Source organism: Sprattus sprattus (assembly GCF_963457725.1).
Source record: "Sprattus sprattus genome assembly, chromosome: 1".
NCBI lineage: Eukaryota > Metazoa > Chordata > Actinopteri > Clupeiformes > Clupeidae > Sprattus > Sprattus sprattus.
Window position 1 is genome coordinate 26,568,536 of NC_137920.1, and position 24,582 is coordinate 26,593,117.

General features: G+C 41.4%; 2 protein-coding genes across 2 annotated transcripts in view; both read right to left on the reverse strand.

The window, feature by feature from the left end:
- Positions 1-24,582, reverse strand: part of LOC308368863 (NLR family CARD domain-containing protein 3-like) — a gene marked incomplete at both ends in the record, with an annotated part of 150,130 nt that overhangs the window by 45,852 nt on the left and 79,696 nt on the right. The gene's annotated exons all lie outside the window — the stretch shown is intronic.
- Positions 1,114-23,657, reverse strand: LOC308366580 (NACHT, LRR and PYD domains-containing protein 3-like; the record flags this gene model as incomplete). The annotated part of the gene is made up of 10 exons (XM_080840296.1): positions 1,114-1,649; positions 4,013-4,059; positions 7,668-7,841; positions 13,236-13,406; positions 15,085-15,255; positions 17,050-17,220; positions 19,674-19,844; positions 20,206-22,003; positions 22,217-22,346; positions 23,484-23,657. The coding sequence occupies 10 exons, from the start codon at positions 23,655-23,657 to the stop codon at positions 1,114-1,116; spliced, it is 3,543 nt and encodes a 1,180-aa protein (XP_080696422.1).

Genomic DNA, 24,582 nt, shown 5'->3' on the forward strand with positions numbered 1-24,582 from the left:
AATTGATAGTACCATCAAGGACAACTAAAGAGAAACACTGCAGAAGACCGGATAATGTACATGTGGATCCTAACTAAATGGCAATAAAATAATTAAAGAAGTGAAACATATTTAAAAGCAATGGCAATGCTCTGTAAAAGCTGACTTCAAAAGATTTTTAAAAATATTGACAGAAGGAAGTGTCTCTAAATGTAATGTGTTTTGGAGTTCATTCCAGACATATGATGCATAGTAACAGAATGATGTTTTGCCAAGTTCAGTCCTTACTGAGGGTGTGATTAATAGTAATTTATTTGTTGACCTTGTAAATGTGATCAGACTCTATCCTAAAATAGATTAAATATGATCAGACTCTATACTAAACCAGATTAAATATGATCAGACTCTATACAGAACTACAGCTGTGATGTTGAGTGCATATCTGTTTGTCTGTGGGTATGTGTGTGTGCGTAAGGAAGGAGTATATGTGTAATCTGTCGTGTGTGAATAAGTGTATGTGTTTCTATGTGTGTGTTTCTCAGTCTATCTTTGTCTATGTGTGTGTGTGTGTGTGTGTGTGTGTGTTTGGAAATGAGTCGGGTATGTGGGTACTAAAACAAGTAAGCAGTCAGAGTTAGGACAAACACAGACTCACACACACACACACGCCTTTTAAAAGATGACATGTCACGTCAGTTTGTCATTTCTAAAGGATTTGTAAATCATCCCTCCCTCAATCAGAGAAAGAACTAAAAGGGATGACACAAACATGAAATAAAATGAGTGACTGGTGAGTGAGTGAGTGACACACACACACACACACACACACACACACACACACACACACACACACACACACACACACACACACACACACACACACACACACAGAGAGAGAGATTCAAATTTGTTTCCCTATTTTATTCCCCAGCATATTCTAAACAGTTTAACTATGATTACAGTGATGCTTAATTAACCTTGATCTCCATAGCAGTATGTTTATCAACATGTAATAGGCTCAATAATTATATATTAATTATCATTATTATGTTCCATCACAGCATCACACAATGGTGTTTGAACAGGAGTGTGTGACTCTTCTGCAGACTCTTGTGTTCCTGCAGGATCAGGAGGTCATGTGATCTGGCACAGGGACACTGAGGAGTCATAATAAACCCTAAACCCAGGATAGAGGGGCTCAGTGAATGTGGAGTGGAAAGTGTGCAGGTGGGTGAGTGTGTCAGAGGAGACGCTGTAGAAGGACAGAGTGCCTGCTGGCCAGTCCAGGTACACTCCTACTCTGCTGGAGCTGGAGGAGGAGACAGGTATGGCAGTCTTCTTATCATTGTGCCAGGCAGAGTAACTGTCACCAGAGCATTTCAGACTCCAGGACTTGTCATTACCTCCCAACCAGCTGCCACCACTCCCCCCTGTCCTCTTCATGCTCTTATATGCCACTGCTATACGGGCACCATCACCACTCCACTCAGCCTCCCAGTAGCAGCGTCCAGACTGACCCTCTCTACACAGCACCTGATCCCAGTAGTCAAATCTCTCTTGGTGGTCAGGATACGGCTGATCCTCACTCACACGTGTCACCTTTCTGTTCCCCTCAGAGAGAGAGAGACGTCTGTGTGCTGTGTTTGGGTCCAGTGTGAGCTCACAGGCATCTGCAGACAAAAGGAGAGAACATCAGGATATGGGGTAGGGAAGGGACTGTTCTACTGCACCCATCCACACACACACACAGACACACAATCATACAGATGTTCAGATACACACATCTTCCTAAATGCACACAACCAAGCGCATGCTCAAACACATACACACACCATCACACAGTGATAGGAGGAGAATGAGAAAAGTGTATATTTGTGTGTGTTTCTGTGTAAAACATTCTGGGAGGAGAATTAGAAGTGTGTATTTGTGTGTGTGAGTGCATGATTCAATGTATCTGTGTGCATGTGTGTCAAGAAGGCAACAGGGAGTATATGTGTATTCTACTGTGTGTGTGTGTGTGTGTGTCTGTTTCAGTGTGTGCATGTAAATTCTTGTGATATTTGTGTGTGTGTGTGTGCCAGGAAGGAGTATACAGTATGTGTAATCTCTTGCGTTTGCGTGCGTGTGTGCATGAGTGTATACGTGTATGTCTGTGTTAGATAATGTGTGTGTGTATTTCTGTCACTTTTTTCTCCGTATATACTGTATGTATTTGTATTTGTGTGTATGTCTATGTTTGTGTGTGTGTGTGTGTGTGTGTGTGTATGCATAAAGGTAAGTGTGTGTGTGTGTGTTTGTGAGTCTACGTGTATATCGGTGTGTGTACGTGTGTGTGTGTGTCTGTCTAGGGTTGTACGTGTATGGCTGTGTGTGTGTGTGTGTGTGTGTGTGTCTCTCTATGTGTATGTCTGTGTTAGATAATGTGTGTCTGTGTGTGTGTGGGTGCCTTGTGTTAGAGGGAGAGAGTGAGTGTGAGCTTGCGTGTGTCTGTGTGTGAGAGAGAGAGTGAGTGAGTGTGTGTGTGTGCGTGTGTGTGTGTGTGTGTGTGACAGGAAGGAGTATACGTGTGTGTGTTTGTGTGTTTGTGTGTGTGTGTGTGTGTGTGTGTGTGTGTGTGTGTGTGTATCTTTGTGTATTTGTCTGTGTGTGTATGTGCATCCTTTTGTATTTGGGATTTTTGTGAGTGTGTGTTTGTGTGTGTCTGTGTCTGTGCTTGTTTACGTCTGTGTAAGATAATGTGTGTAAGTGTGTACGTAAGTGTGTGTGAGAGAGAGTGTGTGTATGTGTATGTGTATGTATACGTGTGTGTGTGTGTATGTGTATCCTTGTGTATTAGTGCGTGTGTGTGTTTCTGTATGTGCATCCTTGTGCATTTGTGGTATTAGTGTGTGTGTGTGTGTGTGTGTGTGTGTGTGTGTGTGTGTGTCTGTGTCTGTGTCTGTGTGTCTGTATGTCTGTATGTCTGTGTGTGTGTCTGTGTGTGTGTCTGTGTGTGTGTGTCTATGTCAGGAAGGAGTATGTGTTTAATCGCTTGTATGTAGTTTTTGTGTAAATGACTGTGTGTGTGTGTGTCACTTTCTCTCTCTCTCTGTTTGTGTGTGTGTGTTTGTTTGTTTGTGGGGGGGGGTAGTTTACGTCTGTGTAAGAGAATGTGTGTAAGTGTATACGTAAGTGTGTGTGAGAGAAAGTGTGTGTATGTGTATGTATACGTGTGTGTGTGTGTGTGGGGGGGGGGGGTGTTAATGTCTGTGTATAAGAATGTATTTGTTTGTGCATTCTTGTGTATATGTGATATGTGTGTGTGTGTATGTGTGTGAGAGCACATGTCTCTATCTTTCTGTGTGTGTGTGTGTGTCGAGAAGGAGTACATGTGCAATATCTTATGTGTGAGTGTGTGTCTTTCTCTCTATCTCTATCTGTGTTTGTGTTTCTTAATGTCTAAATAGGAGATCAGGAAGCATATGTGCGATCTCTTGTGTGTGCAGGAACAGGTATGTGAAATGTCTTCATTCACACACACACACACACAAAACAAAAAACACCACAATCTGTCACACACACACTAGCAGGCAAGTAAAAACCTAAGGACACAACACACAAACTCAGGTGTGGATCCCTTCAGGTAAGCATCTCAGGCCAAACACTGCCAGGCTTGGTTCAGTAAGTGTCAGACATAAATTCTGTTCAGCTTTCACTGTCATGATGACACATGCCTTGATAATCTTATGGCAGTAAGCTGGCAGCTTTAAGGGGCAGACACTGCAGTTGCTCAGCAGCAGCTGTATGAGCTGGGAGTCGGCTTAATCACATTCATGTTTTAGAATTAAGAAAGTCAAATGGCATCAGAAAAGGACCAAGTCAAAAAAAGAAACATCAGCCTGATCACACACACACATGATCACATGCACTACTTAACCTATAAACATACACAACCTCTTTCTCTTTTTCATACACACCTCCACAATCTTTCCATGTGTTCATATACATCATGTGAATGTATTTTTTTCAGGGAAAAATGAATAAAATCACTCACATTTTCTCGGTCCTGGTTTAATCCTGAGCTCTCCTCCATGGTCATACCTCAAAAAAGAAGGAGAGAAGAAAATACACTTGAGGCACAAAACTGTGAGTTTAGCATGTGAACTGATTTGTTATCAGTGAATCATTTTAAATCAATCAAAACTATATACGTTACAAAACGTAAAAAAATGATTCACTGATGATTCACTGATAACAAATCAACAGGACAAAAACAGTAACAAAAACAGGAAGATATTCCATAGCCTGCTTTTTTTTTCTGTGATATTTTTTCAGGACAGGGGTCATATAGCTGTTCACAGACACACTGGACCCCTTTCAGTTTCCGTATCAACAAATCAGATCAAACAAAGGTCTCCAGAGCAAACAAAGACAGCCATGTTAGAATGTGGTTCATTAGCTAGAGCTCAATATTTAACACCATCGTCAAAACCCACACTTACAGGCAAACTACTCATGGCCTTATCCCCTCCCTATGCAGCTGGATCATGGACTTCCACCCTAGCAGACCACAATCTGTCAGCATTGGGCCTCTCTCCTCAAAGACACTAATCATGAACACTGGCTGCCCTCAAAGTTGTGTGCTGAGCCCCTTGCTCTACACACTCTTCACACATGACTGCACTGCCTCCTATGAGAGCAACTCCATCATCAGGTTTACTGATGACACCACTGTCATAGGCTTGATCACTAGTGATGATAAGACAGCGTACAGGAGTGAGGTGTCAAGCTGTGTGACATTGTGCCATAAGAACAACCATTCCCTCAATGTCAGCAAAACTAAAGAGATGATTGTGGATGTAAGGAGAAGGAACAGATGACATCAGCACCAACATCATCAGTTACTTCACATAGACGGGTCTGCACTGGTGATGCACTGACCTCACATGGTCAAACAGTACAGACCAGCTGATCAAAGAAAGACCAGGAGCAGCTGCACTTCCATAGAAAATTGAGGAGGCCACCCAGTATCCTTGTAAACTTCTACAAGTGTGATATTGACAGTATGATAACAAACAGGCTGACAGTGTGGCATGACAACAGCACTGCTCAGGACCACCAGAGAGTCATCAAGGCAGCAGAGAAGGAGGTCCACTCCCAACCCTGGAACTCACTTACTACCAGAGAGTATGCAGGCATAGTAAAGGACTGCAACCATCCCATGCTGTTGTGTCCCTGTGTGTGTTTCTGCTTGTTTAGTACTTGATTGCTCTTGTGTTTGCAGTTCCTTGTGTATGCGTGTATGTGCGTTTTCTCCAGGATGTCCTATGGGCTTGATAGGTGAAAAATCACCCTAGTTAGTTCAGGACTCCGGAGCTGCATGAAAGTATATTTATTAGACAGACAAACAACAACAATTGCAATTGGGCTCCCCTCCCAGCCGAGGCTTACAGTGAAGCCCTGATAACTCTTTGCACAAAGTTTATATAGTCAGAAGTTTAGCTTTGAGCAGGGATGATCACGTGGTGGATTTCTCACGTCCGAGGCTCCCTGTCTTGCAAGGATGGCAGTTTTGCACAAGGTCGGAAGAAGCACAGTTCCTTTCTTATCTCCTCTGGTCTAAACATGCTCTTGTTCATATGCAGACTTAGTGGCACCTAATATTCTAGTTACACACACAGAGAGAAAAGCCATGCTCCTGCTTTCATAAGCACACAATTCACAGGAATATATTCATACAAGTCACTTGATTATTATATTCTTAAGTCATTAACAGTGTTTGGAAATAATCTCTATCAGGGCTGATGACACCTGATTGACAAAACCTCTGCCGGCTGATGTTTCAATGGGGTTCCACCCTTTGCAAACACTCTTCCAGTTTGTGAGACTCTAGACACTAGGCTAGACACTAGGCTAGACACTAGACTAGACAAGGCCAAAGCGTGCGGATTCAGACATGCCATTATCAATCTGTTTTAGACTAGATACTGTAAATGTTCTGTTTCCAAGTTTCATACGTCTTCTGTGTAATCAATTCTTTACATGTTTCATATTTCATGTTTCATATTTTTTCCCCACAGTTCAAACTCTTTCTTTTGTACTTGCATCTGACCCTAGACTGGGGTGTGACACAAGTACAGATAATTTAACCAGTGTATCCAGACAGTCTGGCAGGTGGGAATGAAGTGTGAGCAGTTCCTGCTGGAAGGAGAGAAGTGGAGAGGGGAAAAGGGGAGGAGGAATGGAAGGAGTGTAACAACACTGTTGCTATGGGCACCAGATTCAACTGAATCCACCCATAGCACTGCTGGGACGCTTTGGTTGAGACAGACGTCTGACAGCAGCACTTACTGCCATCAGCCCTGGCTGCAGCATGCTCTGACTGAGAGAAGATGAGGGGAATAAAAGTGGCTGCTGACTGGTGATACTAGCAGGACACGTGCCCCTTTGACTTCTTGGAGTTTAGGAAGAGGAGCAACATGCACATCCATGTAGAAATAGAAAGAAGATGCACCTCCCATAGTGTTCAAGGCTATCCACACTAATACGTTTTAGCTTCAAAACAGTTACTATGTTTACGCCTGGCGCCTACTCTATGCTACTGAGTGATAGAGAAATGTGAAATTCTGACTTGAATCATGTATGTAATAATGTATGTGAATCAAATGACTTTGTGAGGTGATCAATTAAATCATGCTGTCCTTCTTTTCTTCCATGCTGATGCATTACGTTGCAAAAAGCATGGCAAGATGACCTCGGATGAGACCCACCACGTAGTTTTCTCTAGTGCTTTGGGAACAGATAACACTAACTTTATACTATATAATCCTTGTGTGATGTGTTTAACTTTGCTTCTCTCTCATCTTCTGCAGTCTGGAAGAGAGCCTGTGCCTCTCACTTGTCTGCCAGGACATACGTGAGCCCAATGTGCATATTGAATACAATTATACTCTGTCCGAGGTAAACTTGAGTGCGAATTTTCACCTAACACTGGGTCTTATTAGTCACAACACTTTTGGAAACGATGATGCAGACACCCACGTTCGCTTCCTGATTGGGTCACAACACATCCTTCCCTGATTCGACATGCTTATATCATGTGACCCTTTTCTGGAGGAAAACAGCAGCATCAGCCTTGACTACCAATGGCGAATGCAACGTGGATATCGACTTACAAGTGTAGCTTACCTTGTTGTCTTTGTTGTGTTGTGCAGTTAAATTCTGCTTATGCTACAACTGCTAACATGTGCAGGAGGCGAGCTATTATTCAAGCGATCTGCAACAATGCCCGTGTCCTGCAGCGTTATTAGCCCTACAAAGAGCGCATGCGCAGTGTGCGTGAATGTTCATGTGATATTCATTTTCAGGCATGTTAGTATCGAAGGAGATTATTTCTGGTAGAGAAAAAAAAGCTCATCTGGACGGAGATCATTCCGAAAGGTAAATGTATTAGAATGGATATAGCCTCACTTAGTGCTCTTAGTGAAAAGACTTTTCCCATCCCCTCCATTAGAAATCTCCCTTCGAACCCCTTGGGCCTTGGTGCCCTCATCAACAACCTGTGTCACGAACACCAAGAATCACCACTGTGTCCATTTTAGGAAGTGGAAGAAAGCCCACAGATAAATGGGGAGAATAGCCAGTCTATCCAGAATATGTCACCTAAAATCTAAATATTATTCACACCCAAATTAACACCCAGCACTCACCTGAAAGCCGCTAGTTTACAGTTGGGATCATTCAGTCTTTCTGTGAGCTCTCTGACTCCTGAGTCTCCTGGGTGATTGTAGCTCAGATCCAGCTGTTTCAGGTAGGAGGGGTTTGATTTGAGGGCAGAGGCCAAGAAAGAACAGCCCTCGTGTGTGATGAGACAAACAGACAGTCTGAAACAAGAGATCATCTTTCCTCATTATTATAGAAGGGAAATGCATTAGAGGTATGTACGGTATTCGTTAATTCAGCTATTTTATTCAGGTATTTTGTCAGTCAAAATCCTACACATTTATTTATGTAAAACAATTTATGCTAACACTTTTTATGAAGCCTAGCTTTATAAGGCCCTATAAGGGCATTATAAGGGCCTTAATAATGACTTATAAAGTAGCTTTATGTCATTATAGCAATCATTATAACTATGTATAATCTCTTCACAATGACTCATAGCCACCTTTATGAAACATTATATCAGTTAATTAAAAATGGTTATAATTTAAGACGGAATAATGCATTATAAATATGTGATCGTCAGTCTGTCAGTTAGACTTTCTATGACGCCTGCATTTATATGGCCCTATAAGGGCATTAATAATGCCTTTAAAAAGTAGCTATAAGTTATTGTAGCACTCATTGTAACTATGTATAATGTCTTCACAATAATAAGCACTCATAACCACCTTTATGATACATTATGTCAGTTAAATATAAATGGCTATAATCTAAGACAGAATGATTCATTACAAATATGTGATCATTAGTCTGTGTATCTGTCAAATGTCAAACGGGGATTAACTATTAAAACTAACTGGGGAGGAAGCTAAACAAACACAGAAACAAACTCAGGATTGCACAAATGTACAGAGTCCTAATCTGCTTCACTCAAGATAGGGCACTGTTGTGTTCTGCAATACTGTTCTATATTGTGCTACCACTAGGAGGCACTGCTCCATAATTAATGCTAGCTAATTTACGTACATAGAGCAGAAGAAGAGTGAACCTCAGTCACATACTTTCATGCTGCTGACAGTTCTCAGTAAAGAGTGTTAAGATCATCCTGCTTGTCTTTACTTTGAAGCTTCACTACACGACAGGCACGGAACTGAGATATATGGCACAAGACAGTCAAAGGACACTTGGAGTTGTGAGAACGGAGCTCTTGATAATGGCGTGGGATGGCACGATGGCACGGCCCTTGCTGAAGTGGAATTCAGCAAACAAGAACCCATCAGACACGAAGAGGGTTAACACATAACCATTTATAATTAACTGATATAATGTATCATAAAGGTGTATAATGTCATCACAATGACTTTTAACCATAGTTATAATGATTGCTAAAATGACTTATAGCTACTTTATAAGGCATTATTAAGGCCCTTATAATTCCCTTATAGGCCTTATAAAGCTAGGCTTCATAGAAAGTGTTAACCAATGTATTGTAAGAGCAGATAAATCTCTAACAACATTCATAAATGGAGCTATAAAAAACTAGTAAGCAGATATCTGTGTGTTCCTGAATGTGCCATTTCTATCTGTGTGCCTCTGTGTTTCTCAGTGATAAGAATTGGGGTGTTTTGGTTAGGATTCTAAGGTCATAGGGTTGGCCAATGTGACTCTGTGATGAACACTCCTCTCCTTTCAACTGTTTTTTTCCAATAATATTCACACTTGTCTCAATACCATGCCCACTTCTTCAAATCTCTTCACAGACACACACCTCAGAACATTAGTTAACCATTGTTGCCAAACAACCACCAAAACACTTGATACTTCACCCGAAAGTGACTCATGCTGCCATAACTTTATAGCATATGCTGTCTCCCATTACAGTTTTTTCCTATCGTTTTCGGTCACGTACCCATACCATGGTCACTTTTCCCTATCACTTAACACAGTGGGCTTTAGAGACACACACCTCTGCATATCTATTAACCTTTGGTGCAAAATGCACTACAACAACCACACCACAACCAATGCTGCCATAACTTAACACATGTTTCCTCTCAGAACACAATGACCTAAAAAACACTAACATCTTGAAGCATTGCCAATTGCATATATAAAATGTTGCTGTGTCCTCCAGTTCGGCATAGATTTCCTGTAGTGTTGCATTGAAAAAAGAGAAAAAACACAGACAAACACTTCTTTGGACTACAGTAATAAAGTTTGTAATATGACAGTAAACAAATAATTCTAAAATGCTGATATATGTCAATCCAAGCCAAGAATTTGCTGACAGTGTTCATATGTCGGTTTCCCTCTCACACACAAGTGTTGTAAATGTACTTTACTGAAATTGCAAATACAGTAAATGAGTGTTTTATCAGAAACCTAAAATAAGATTTTTTGGGGGGAAATTACGTAATACTGTATTTGGTCAAGAAACAAATCAGAAACACAACAGATTTTCGTCAACATCGTAACACATGGTTTCTCTTGCCATTCATCGTTGATAAAAAATCTTTGTGCGTGCCTTATCCAGGCCTGGATGTCTTCGGGGGCTATGTCCATACACCCAGCAGCAATTGCCTCTAAAAGTGACATCAGGTCCTGTGGGCATTGGTCATAGACCTTCCATCTCCATGCGGAGAAAAAAATCTCAATGGGGTTGAGGAAAGGAGAGTATGGCGGCAGGAATAGGGACACCATCCTAGGATGCGCTGCAAACCACCCTGTGACTTGGCGGGAGTTGTGAAAGGCCAGGATATCCCATACAATCACTTACAGTAAGTTGCTAAATTCTGCCTGTCTAGCAGTATTTCAATGAAGGAATTCAATGCCAATTCACCAAGAACTATGGTGCACAGGAAAACAAAAATAATAATACTTAAAATAAAATAAATAAATCTGCTAAAATAAGAATCATTTTTCTTATTCAAACATATAACTTAATTTGTCTGTCCAAATGCAGCATCTTTCCATCTACAGTGATATACATTAATGATAAGTTAGGTTTTGAACTGAAAGTTAACTATTTTGAACAGAGTATCTAAACATTGGTAAAATATGATGTAGTTGCACAGTGTTTTGCCGGGAGTGAACATTGACTGGGACAGGTATCCATGAATTTTGGAAGAAGGCGTCATTGCCAGCATTTGTATCTAAGCATAGGGGCAAGTAACCACAGTTTGGTTCACATGGTCTACTGGTATGCTCACTGTGTGAAGTGTTTAGGGAATGTGAACATGGTTTAGGTAAATTGCCTAAAACGATAGGAAAAAACTGTAAACCAGACTTAAAGGCACCCAGTGCAACTTTATGTAAACATTCAATGAAAACTAAACATTCAATTTCTAGTCTTTTTTACACGTAGCAAGTTTCAATAACTCCATACCATTACATATAGACATTCAAGGAGCAAAGATGAGACGTCGTTGTGTGGTGAGAACTGATAGAAAATCGTAAACAACAACAATCGCCGGTGGGGAGAAGCCATTTTTCCATTGACTGGAATCCTGCTTTATTTGTTGTAGGTTACAAAAAATAAAGAAAATGGCGGCGATTGTTGTTGTTATCGATTTTCTATCAGTTCTCACCACACAACGACGTCTCATCTTTGCTGCTTGAATGTCGGTATGTAATGGTATGGAGTTATTAAAACTTACTACGTGTAAAAAAGACTAGAATTTGAATGTTTATTTTTAAGCGTCGGAAGTTGCACTGGGTGCCTTTAAACTAGACAACTTAGTGTTGCATTACAAAAGGAAAGAAAAACGTATGACACCTCATACATTTTGTAATACAAAATAAAACAGTTCATATGAAATGTAGCTCCATGCTAAACTTTCAGTGGTAAACTAAAGTACAAAAGAAACTGAGCAGACACTTTTGTTTACCAGTGCAGTGAGTAAAACAACATCACATGAGATTACCACTAGAAGTGTCCTGCAGCCCTAATGCTGATCAGGGGTTAAACTATGAACTTCACATTTACTGTACCGCAACATTCTCCCTTGCCTTGATACTTTAGGAAAGAACCTTTAGCACATCTTATCCAAACCTAAAATTCTCCATATACAATCAATATTTCAAGGCAAGCTGTTGCCATGACACCAAGAACAAACATTTTTGATATTTTGGTTTGCCTGTCAAAATACTGTATATATCACTTTTGAGTGTGGCAAATGTACCCTGTGTAATCAGTGCTACAGTGGTTATTGTTGTTGACGAACAAGTATCTGACCAGGGTTCAGTTCCTGGGCAATGCAATATGCTATTGTATGCAACTTTGGATAAATATGCTTGTTACGGTTGCATTTTTGGGTCCCTTTGTGTCATTGATAGCCCAAGACTTACATATACAGCAGTAATAGTGGGGAAATGTCTTCAGCGGCAACTACATCTATATTTTTCTCTTCATACATGCTGTAGGTACACCTGGAATTCATCCATTGCATATGGTTTAATCCGGAACCTACGTAAACAGCCTTTACTGTAAACCTTTATCCTGATGCCACTTGGACCACAAAGACCACTGACTACATGTATCTTTCTCTCTTGTTCGCCCACTCCAAGGGTGCAGATACCCCTCTCTGCCCACTGGACTCGCCTGGTGAGGAGCTACTCTTTTGGTTGCCTCGCAACAAAGAGAATAGACAACGCATGGCAACAAATGTCTAATACGTCTCATTAGCCAGGAGCACACTGTTTACAGAGATTAACGCCTGGCTCACATGACAGGCGTTGCTTGATGGATGCTTGATGGATGATGGAGGCTGTATCTGGCGCATTGGTGGTCATTGAATGCATTTTGTATCTAAGCAATGGAAAAGTATCCATAGTTTAGTTTGCATAAGTGTTTTGAAAAAGTGGACAAGTTGAGTGTGTTGAGACAAGTGTGAAAAGGGAAAAAAATTAAAAGTCATGTTTGTTCCCTGTCTAGTTAGCGAAGGTGGTGAATCTTTATGTGAATTCATGCTCTCTCTCCCTTGATGCGCCTCATTGTTCCTGATTTTTCTACCATTGCCTGAATGAGGTCTCCATTCCTGTGGTATGAAATTACTAACTTATTTTGGTCTCCTTGGGGAGCCTCTCTATCTGAGAAATTTAAATTGATTAGAAAATGATTAACAGACCTTTACTACAAACAATACAAATGGGACACTTTGTATGTTCTTATGTAATGAATGAAAACACGTCATGATGATTTCTAGCTGGCTCTTGCTAGGCAGCGATTATACAAGTGCAAAAGTGTGGTAAAAAGTCTGCAACAATCCAAACCCACACTGATTGACTAGCGAATCCATACCATGGGTCAAAGTAATTGTAATTATCCCCTGAAGAAATATCACTTTGAGACAACACTCAGAATCCATTTACTGACCACCTACACCCAATCATTTTAGAATATGTGTTTAACCTTCATTACAACATTACAACTACTTAGTGTACCAGGAGACATCGATAGTTGGCAGGAGTGTCCTGTTACTTTCGGCCAAAATGCAGATGGTTTTGTATAGACAGAAGTGTGAACAGTTCATGGACAGCAAACTAATCTAGCACATGCATCAAAAGCTCCAATCAGGAGTAATACTAGATACTAGAATGAGACAAACACCAACCTTAGTTTCTGTAGTTTACAGTGAGGGCTACTTAGTCCTGCAGAGAGAAGCTTAACTCCAGAATCCTTTAGTTCACTGTTTGTGATGTCCAGTTCGGTCAGGTAGACCAATGACTGCAGGGCAGAGGCTACAGCCTTACATGATTCCTCTGTTAGCTTACAGTTAGCAAGACTGCATAGAGTGAGAGGTAAAGAGACAGAGAGTAGTTAAGAAAAAAAAAATGTGTGCTTGGAATTCTTTTTCATCACAAAATCCTCCATTTGCAGAAATTAAAAACTTTGTAGCATTACAGCTTGACCGCTTCCTTTATAAACATGTCTTGCCCAATTTGGAGCAATGCTCTGTCGCTATCAAAGTCACTGTCTTGTTATAGGAAAACACATGTGTGAAAGGAAATAGTATGCATCAATGCCAGTGTGAGAGGATATACAGCAGACCACTCTTTTAGTTTACCACCAAAGAGAACATGGAATAAAGCTTTGCAAACTTGTAGAGCCTCCTTCAAAATGTATTTTTGTGTCTTCAGTTCAGTGTGGATTCAATGTTATACACACACGGGCATGCACAGATGAACAAGCACTTGTGTTTATGTAGATAGGCCTTTCTGTATCAACTATATCTATATGCTGTAGATACACCTGAAATTCATCCATTGCATATGGTTTAATCCGGGACCTACTTAAACAGCCTCTACTGTAAACCTTTATCCTGATGCCACTTGGACCACAAAGATCACTAGTTCCATGTATCTTTCTCTCTTGTTCGCCCACTCCAAGAGTGCAGATACCCCTCTCTGCCCACTGGACTCGCCTGGTGAGGAGCTACTCTTTTGGTTGCCTTACAACAAAGAGAATAGACAACGCATGGCAACAAATGTCTTATACGTCTCATTAGCCAGTAGCACACTGCTTACAGAGATTAACGCCTGGCTCACATGACATGCATTGCTTGATGGATGCTTGATGGATGATGGAGGCCGTATCTGGCGCGTTGGTGGTCATTGAATGCATTTTGTATCCAAGCAATGGAAAAGTATCCATAGTTTAGTTTGCATAAGTGTTTTGAAAAAGTGGACAAGTTGAGTGTGTTGAGACAAGTGTGAAAAGGAAAAAAAAGGAAAAGTCATGTTTGTTCCCTGTCTAGTTAGCAAAGGTGGTTAATCTTTATGTGAAGCCATGCGCTCTCTCACTTGATGCGCCCCATTATTCCTGATTTTTCTGCCATTGCCTGACTGAGGACTCCATTCCTGTGGTATGAAATTACTAACTTATTTTGGTCTCCTTGGGGGGCCTCTCTATCTGAGAAATTTAAATTGATTAAAAAATGATTAACAGACCTTTACTACAAACAACACAAATGGGACACTTTGTATCAGTTATATTTAAGCATTAAACATGTTCTTACAGTAATGAATGAAAACACGTCATGATGATTTCTAGCTGGCTCTTGCTAGGCAGCGATTATACAAGTGCAAAAGTGTGGTAAAAAGTCTGCAACAATCCAAACCCACACTGATTGACTGGCGAATCCATACCATGGGTCAAAGTAATTGTAATTTTCCCCTGAAGAAATATCACTTTGAGACAACACTCTGAATCCATTTACTGACCACCTACACCCAATCATTTTATAATATGTGTTTAACCTTCAATACAACATTACAACTACTTAGTGTACCAGGAGACATTGATAGTTGGCAGGAGTGTCCTGTAACTTTCGGCCAAAATGCAGATGGTTTTGTATAGACAGAAGTGTGAACAGTTCATGGACAGCAAACTAATCTAGCACATGCATCAAAAGATCCAATCAGGAGTAATACTAGATACTACAATGAAAGTCAAACACCAACCTTAATGTCTGTAGTTTACAGTGAGGGCTACTAAGTCCTGCAGAGAGAAGCTGAACTCCAGAATCCTTCAGTTCAATGTTTGTGAGATCCAGTTCGGTCAGGTAGACCGATGACTGCAGGGCAGAGGCTACAGCCTTACATGATTCCTCTGTTAGCTTACAGTCAGCAAGTCTGCATAGAGTGAGAGGTAAAGAGACAGAGAGTAGTTAAGAAAAAAAATGTGTGCTTGGAATTCTTTTTCATCACAAAATCCTCCATTTGCAGAAATTAAAAAACTTTGTAGCATTACAGCTTGACTGCTTCCTTTATAAATATGTCTTGCCCAATTTGGAGCAATGCTCTGTCGCTATCAAAGTCACTGTCTTGTTATAGGAAAACACATGTGTGAAAGGAAATAGTATGCATCAATGCCAGTGTGAGAGGATGTACAGCAGACCACTCTTTTAGTTTACCACCACAGAGAACATGGAACATGGACAGAACAGTATATATCACTTTAATTTTACAAAGCAAAAAAAAAAAAAAGTGTAGTTGTTCCTAAGTCCCCTCCCTGCATATATATTTTTCTGTGCAGTATCTGCTCATCATATACAAAAGTTTAGTAGTTTGATTTTGTGTGGGGCACATGGATATAATTTTGTCATCTATCATCTCTCGTGTGAATGCTTCTTCAAATAATTGTTCTCCTGTTCTTTCAGGAAATGTAATTCATCACATCTTCAGTCTGCAAGATCTATCTTCAATAAGTCATTTTAAAGTAAAAAAAACTTTAGAGAACATACCGAAGTTCCTCCATTTTAAAGTGAGGATCCTTCAGTGTAGCAAATAACAGGTTATTTGCCGATTCTCCAGGATTATTGTTGCTCACATCCAGCTCTTTCACACAGGATGGGTTTGCCATCAGAGTGAAAGCCAGACAAACATAACCGTCATTTGAGATATGACAATCAGAGAGCCTGAAAGAGAAACACACAATTTCATACACAGAGAGGGAGAGAGAGAGAGAGAGTTGTGAGAAACATAGCCATCTTGGATATCAAGCCCAGTAAACCCCCAGGATACAGTCTGGATCACTTTACTTAAGCTTCTGATTCATGATAGCACTGGCAATGATTGATTTTATCAAAATCCCATCCTTGTCTCTTACTACTGGACAATAGTGTAGATTTGGGCCTATCGATGCTGAAGTTAAGACAAGACTATTGCAGTCAGATCAAAAGTCAATTTAACAAGCAACAGTCATGACAATATTGCTGGGGTGTACTGTAGCATGTAAAGAAAGCAGAACAGCCATGCTTGTTGGCATGGCAGTCAGAGCCCATACTCAGTGTAGTATTGGAGCTCGATTTTATGAAATATGAACAAGACAAACATTAACACTGGCCAACAGTCACAGTTATTACACATTAGGAAGTCAGCAAGTCAACCCCTACACTCTCAACATTCCAGAGCCACAGTGAAATGCTTATTAAAGAGCAAACTCTCATCCATGTTCACATGAGTACTTCCACACCAGACTTTTTGCATGTCAACAACATCAGAGGCTTCTAATATTAGAGCCTGAAGTGAGAGTCTTCTAACCATAGATCCCTGATGTTCTGGTATTGGAAAATGCTAACTGTCAAGAAGCATGCAGGCTCCTACAGATGACCATCGAGCTGACAATCCAGCACTGCAAAACAGAAGCCTACATTATACTGTTTTATGTTTGCAGTAAAACTGTGAAAAGAACAAAAACTAAATGTAGTAAATTCATTGTGTAAGGAATTCAATGGGGGAAAAAAATAAGAAGAGAACACTCCATTATCCTGCCATTCACGTACTTAACCTGAAGAAAAAAAACACCATATACACTCAATACAGCCTCACTGTTTATTCCATTTGAATGCTTAAGTGGTGAAGTGTGATACAGAACTATGCTGATATTGTTCATGTTATCAGGAATCATGATTTTGTAAGACCAACCTTAATGTCTGCAGTTTACAGTGAGGAGTAGACAGTCCCTTGCAAAGAAGCTGAACTCCAGAATCTCTCAGGACATTGTTGCTTAGGTCCAGCTCTAGCAGGGGGTTTGCTGACTGCAGAATTGAGGCCACAACCTTACAGGACTCATGTGTGAGTTTACAGCCTTTAAGTCTAAAAGACAGCATGACAAAAAATGTTTAAAGTATGTGAGTTTGTGTGTACACTCGAAAATATAGATAAGACACTCTTAAACAAAATTTGAATGAGAAAGAAGATAGAGATAATGACAGAGTCTGCTGATGTCAAAACAATGTAGTTGATTAAATACTTAGCACTGGATGAAATAAATGGAGAATTGTGTTTTGAATCCAATACACCTTAATAAAAGGAAAGTTTACACTTTGTAGGTACACCTGGAATTGTTCCATTGTGTACGACTTTTATCAGTAACTTGTGTATGGTTCAAACTAAATATGAAACCTAAAGACTAACTAAACTAATGTGACGGCAAAGGTACAACTTTTTTTTCTGGTTGTATACCGGGTGTAAGACACTTGATCACACAGTAATAAAACTCAATGATGTTTCTCTAAAAACAGAAATATTACTTGCTTCAGTATATTCAGTCGGCAGTTTGGGTTTCCAAGACTAGACAGCAGCTTCTCTACTGATGTTTGTGGATCACAGCCACTCATATCCAAGTCACTCAGTTGAGAAACACAAAACTGCAAGACTGACGCCACGACCACACAGGAGCTGTGCTTGAGTCTACAGCAGATGAGTCTACAGGGGGGAAGAAGCGGCTGTAAGAAACATGTCATCTACTAGTATCTCTTATTTGGAAATTGACGAGGAGTAAAGAGGGATACGCGTGAAGACATGGGTTCTCTGTACAACAGCATTTCTCTAAATATTCAGACCTGACTTTACAATCTTGATTCAGTGGTTGATGGAGCAGTTCTCCTCCACTGTCCTGAAGCTCACTGTCACTGATGTCCAGCTCTCTCAGGTGGGGGTTTGCCCCCTGAAGAGTCAAGGCCAAACATCTTCCAGTCAATTTACAGCCAGCAAGTCTGCAAAAACAAAATTGTGTAACAGACTATCACAAATTGCTAAATCAGAGAGCAAAATCTACCTAAAGTAAATGATGGAATTAATCTCCAAGCACTGTTATGAATCATGTGCTTATGTAAACAGGAACATGGCTTTTCTGTGTTTTTGTGTGTGTGTAGATTATTTACTTAGATTATTAGGTGCCAATTAGTCTGCATATGTGCCAGAGCATGTTTCGACCAGAGGTGATAAGAAGGGTCGAACTGTGCTTATTCGGACCTTGTGCAAAACTGCCATCCTTGCAAGACAGGGAGCCTCGGACATCAGACACCCACGTGGTTATCCTTGCTGACAAATAGTTTGGGCACCAGAGAACGCTATACTTCTATCTATATAAACCTTATGCAATGTGTTTAATATGGCTCCTCTCTCAACTGCTTGAGTGTGGGAGTGAGTGGGGGTCTCTCTCTGGCCTGCCGGACGTGGGTGAGCCCTATTGCAATTGTTATCGAATAAATGCATTGATCTACAACTCTGGAGTCCTGAAATAACTTGAGAGTGAATTTTTCACCTAACAGTATAACATTGATGTTGCTATTGTATGGTTAACACAATCTTAACAGAATGTGTCTTTTAACACGGTCTACAATATTACTTTCCTTAGTGTCTCCAGTTTGCACTCTGTAGAGCAGAAAGCAGCATTTCTCCTGACTGCGGCAGGTCACATTCTAGTCCACAGTCACTCAGCATGTTTCTTTTCTGTTTCTATCTCTCTATTAAACAAAATATATCTGGAACCTAAAAACTTGAGAAAAACGCTAAATTAAACTTATGTGACAGCAAAGGTACAATTTAGCTGTTGTTTTCTCTGGTTGCATACGTACCAGATTAAAGACTCTTGGTCACACAGTAATAAGACTCAATGATGTTTTTAGAAAAACAGCAATATTACTTGCTTCAGTGTTTTCAGTCGGCAGTTGGGGTTTCCAAGACCAGAGAGCAGATCCTCTTCTGATGTTTGCAGATCACAGCCACTCATATGCAAGACACTCAGTTGAGAAACACAAAACTGCAAAGCTGAAGCCACAACCGCACAGGAGCTTTGCTTGAGTCTACAGCAGATGAGTCAACAGAGGGGGAGGAAGCAGCTGTAAGAAACATGTCCTCTACACCTCTTCACTTTCCAAATAAGAAATACTAGTAACAAAGGAAATGTGTGAAGACATGGGTTATCTGTCCGACAGCTTTTCTCTTAATATACAGACCTGACTTTGCAGTCTTGATTCAGTGGTTGATGGAGCAGTTCTCCTTCAAAGTCCTGAAGCTCGCCGTCACTGATGTCTAGCTCTCTCAGGTGGGGGTTTGCCCCCTGAAGAGTCAAGGCCAAAAACCTTCCAGTCAGTTTACAGCCAGCAAGCCTGCAAAAGCAAAATTGTTTAACAGATATCACAAACTGTGAAATCAGAGAGCAAATTCTGCCTAGAGTAAAACATTGATGTTGCTATTGACTGGTTAAGACAGGCTACAGTAAACAGTATGCGTCTCTTAACACGGTCTCCAATATTACTGACCTCAGTGTCTCCAGTTTGCAGTTTTGACTCTGTAGAGCAGAGCCCAGCATTTTTCCTGACTGCTGCAGGTCACTGTGACTCAGATCCAGCTCTCTTAAGGGGGAGTTTGCAGACTGCAGAGCTGAGGCCACAATCTCATATGACCTCTCTGATAGTTTACAGTCAGCAAGTCTGTCGAAGAGACAAGAGAAGAAAAGATATATAAAACTATGAGTGCCTCCTTCCCCATTCATGCCATATGGAGGAGCAGAACTGCAGAAGGGTTACTTATTTCTCAGGTTGGATGTAAATGTTGTAGCAAACAAAGTGAAGAAGACTTGAGAAACATTTCATCAGGTAAGGAAAAACAAAAGTATGCACTACTTCTCTCAAAGACACTCATGTAAACCAAGTTAAGTTTCTTTAAGCAAAAAACACAGTGGAACTTTAAACCTATAGTACCAAGCTACCTGTAGTAACACCTCTTAACAAAAGCATTTCTATGACAACAAGTCTGAATTCAGTGTCAAGGTTAATGCAGAACTTAACTCACAGAGCCTTTCTGCAGCATCTCACAGCTGGAACCAGCCTCCTGCGACCTTCTGGAGAGGTTTTGTATTTCTTCAGGTCAAACTCATCCAGCACCTCCCCAGACATCAAAAGCACATTAGCCAAGGCTGAGCAGTGAGCCAGTGAGAGCTGTTTCACTGAACCCTTCTCTGCCTGCAGGAAAGCCTTTATTTCATCATGAACAGAAGAGTCATGCATTTCGACCAGGCAGTGGAACAGATTGATGCATCTCTCAGGGGAGATATTTGGCCTTTGCATCACCTTCAGGTTTCGGATAGTCTTCTTCTCACTTTCTGGGCTGCTGTGTGTGTGTGTCAGGAGACCAACCAAAAGTTTCTGATTTGACTCCAGAGAAATGCCATGAATGAAGCGAACAAACAAATCAAGGTGTCCATTCTTGCTCTCCAAGGCTTTGTTAACAGCATTCTTTAGCAGCTCATGTAGAGGCACATCTGGCAAAGACCTGGACTTCCTTTTGAGGAATGGTGTCAGGGCCTCCATGTTTTTACTCAAGTAGGAGGCAAACACATGAAGTGCAGCAAGAAACTCTTGGATGCTGAGATGCACAAAGCAGTAGACCTTCTTGTGCTGAAACACACATTCCTCCCTGAAGATCTCAGTGCACATGCCAGAGTACACTGAGGCTTCACTCACATCAATACCACACTCTTTCAGGTCTTCCTCATAGAACATGAGATTGCCATTCTCCAGATGCTTGAAGGCCAGCTCTGCCAGTTTCAGTATGACATCCTTATGTGATTCCAGGAGCCTCTTACTATCTGTATCATTTCCCTCTTGATACTTCTGATTCTTCCTGGTGGTCTGGATGAGCAGGAAGTGTATGAACATCTCAGTCAGAGTTTTGGGGGCTTCCTTCCCATCATCCTCTTCAAGTATCTGCTGAAGGACAGTGGCTGAGATCCAACAGAAGACTGGCATGTGGCACATGATGTGGAGGCTCTGGGATGCCTTAATGTGTGAGATGATTCTGTTGGCTTGACTCTGGTCACTGATCCTCTTCCTGAAGTACTCTTCCTTCTGTGGATCATTGAACCCTCGTACTTCTGTCACCTGATTGATGCACTCAGAAGGAATCTGACTGGCTGCTGCTGGTCGGGAGGTTATCCAGATGAGAGCTGAGGGAAGCAGAGTTCCCTGAATGAGGCTCGTCATCAACACATCCACTGATGATGTTTGTGTCACATCCGACAACTTCTGGTTCTCTTGGAAATTCAACGGAAGTCGACTCTCATCCAGACCATCAAAGATGAACACAATATGGCAGTCTTTGTATTCATCATCCTGTAGCTCCCTAAGCTCAGGGTGGAAGTCCAGCAGGAGCCTGTGAAGAGTGTACTGATCATGTTTGACCAAATTCAGCTCACGGAACGGAAGTATAAACATGAAATCTACATCCTGGTTGGCTTTCTCCTCTGCCCAGTCAAGGATGAACTTCTGCACTGAGACAGTTTTTCCAATGCCAGCAATGCCCTTGGTCATGACAGTTCTGAGGGGTCTCTGCTGTCCAGGTAAGGGCTTGAAGAGGTCATTGCAGTTGATTGCTGTGTCTTCTGTAGTTTGTGATCTGGATGCTGACTCTACCTGCCAAACTTCATGTTCATTATTCACCCCTTCACTCTCTCCCTCTGTGATGTAGAGCTCTGTGTAGATCTTGTTCAGGAGTGTTTGAGTCTCTGATCTTATGACACCTTCAGATATGCTCTCGAACCTCCTCTTCATACTGGCTTTATGATTCACCAGTGCTCTGTTCAGGACATCATCTAATTGGCATTAAACAAACAAACAAACAAACAAACAAAACAGATCAGCATCATACTCATTTGGTATTGTCTCTTTAATCCATATTTCAAGAAGAGTAACAGAGAACAATGGACTTCAAAAGGTCATCATCATTTTGTTTCTTAACTAAATGGTGTTTCTATTCATGCAGAAACCCTTGGAAGCAGTTTTGAAAGAAATATGTAAAGACTCACCTGGTAGTTTGGCCCTTTTGACAGGAGCATGCTCAGTCTGGTGATGATGGCTTCTTTCCATGACTATGTGCTCATCCAAAGGAGGCTGTGGAGAAATCTGTGCCATGTGTAAGTGTGGGTATAGAGGGCCCTGCCCCGAGCCTGAGTGTGGATATGGAGGAACTTGTGCCATGGCTGAAATAGGCTTTAGATGAAGCTGTGCCATTTCTCTGTGTTGGTAGAGAGAAGATTGTGCCATGGCTGTATGGGGATATACATGAGGTTGGGCCATGGTTGTATGTGGGTATATCAGAGGTTGAGCCATGGTTATGTCAGGGTTTAGAAAGGGTTGTGCTCTGGATCTCTTTCTGCACTGGGGACAGCTGTAGTCTCCTGATGGACCAGACTGGCTCCAGTAGCTGCTGATGCACTGCCTGCAGAAACTGTGTCCACAGGTGGTGATGACTGGGTCCCTCAGTAGCTGCTCACACACTCCACACCTGGACTGATCCTGGGTCAGAACATTCATCGGAACACTGCAGTGACAGATAAATCGCACAAAGAGTCACATTAATCATTGATGCTCAAAACAAACCTAACACCAGGATCTGCACAAACACACACTCAAACTCTTTATCACACACATCTTGGGTCATGGTATTTCTAAGCTGACCACAGCGACACTAATAATTGCACAAAGACACACGTCCTTCACTGCATCCTAACATTAAATAGCAACTGATAGGTCTGCACACACACAGTCACATGAACACATTCAGAAGCACCAAGCAACACTGGAAGTGCACTATCTCTGTCTCCAACACACACACACACACTCTCTTCCTTACACACACACAAACTGTCACACTCTCTCTCCCTCACTCACTCACTCACACCCGTATTCTGGGTCAAAGAGTAGATTAACCAACTTGTCATCCTTAAAGTTAACTCTCTCTCTCTCTCTCTCTCTCTCTCTCTCTCTCTCTCTCTCTCTCTCTCTTAATGCGCGCGCACACACACACCCACACTCACACAAAAACAAACACACTCGCATGCACAAACAATCCTCCACTCTTGTGCATGTGTATTTGTAAAACCTAAAAATACTGTGTACTTTAAGATTTGCACAACACAAACACACACAGCCTCTCTCTCTCGCTCTATCGCACGCACGTGTACATATGTGTGTTCATAAAATGTAAAAATGTAAAATATAACAGTTGAGAACTCACTTTGGATCAGACAGTGGTGAAATCTGTGCCATGCGTAAGTGTGGGTATAAAGTGTTCTGCCCTGAGTCTGAGTGTGGATATGGAGGAACTTGTGCCATGGTTGGTGATTGCTTTAGATGAAGCTGTGCCATTTCTCTGTGTTGGTAGAGAGAAGATTGTACCATGGCTGTAGGGGGGTATACATGAGGTTGAGTCATGGTTGTATGTGGGTATAAGAGAGGTTGTGCCATGGTTATGTCAGGGTTTAGAAAGGGTTGTGCTCTGGATCTCTTTCTGCACTGGGGACAGCTGTAGTCTCCTGATGGACCAGACTGGCTCCAGTAGCTGCTGATGCACTGCCTGCAGAAACTGTGTCCACAGGTGGTGATGACTGGGTCCCTCAGTAGCTGCTCACACACTCCACACCTGGACTGATCCTGGGTCAGAACATTCCTCCTGTGACCGATAAATCACACAAATAATCACATTATTCATTGATATGGAAGAACACCTTACACCAGGATCTGCAAAAACACACACTTGCTCTCTCTCACTCTCTTTAACACACACACACACACACACACACACAATAAGGTTAGCATGTCTGCATAATCTCTCTTTCACTCTCTCTCTTTACAGTTTTTCTCGATTGCTTACACACATTTAGCAAATTATGGGTCAACTTAATCTAATGCTCACATCTTCTTTGCACAGCAAGAGTCTTCTCTGGCGAATGGGTTAACTATTTCTCATTTCTTTCACACAAATTACTTTGAGTTTTAACACACTTTTCAAAGCAGTTTACACACTTCTCAGAGAAAGATAAGAAACCTAATTCAATAACCATCTCAACACATTGCAGACACTTAGTAGCGACCTACTGAAACTGCTTTGTATATTCTAAATATCGTCAGCACCTGTGTGAACTCTCTGTGCATAACTAATCCAAGTAGTTCTCAACCTCTAAAAGAGGTCAATAGATGGAACCAAGCATGTATCGAGGAGGCTGCACCAACAACCTCAGGATGAGGACAAGGAAGAGGTTCTGGTAGAGGTAGAGGGTCCCCTGTCAGGGGATGTGGTATTCGAGTAAGATGCTCTAATGAAATTATGGCAAGAGTCATTGATCACCTCGTCAATCAAGACCTCTCCATGACAGAGGCTGGCCAAAGGGTT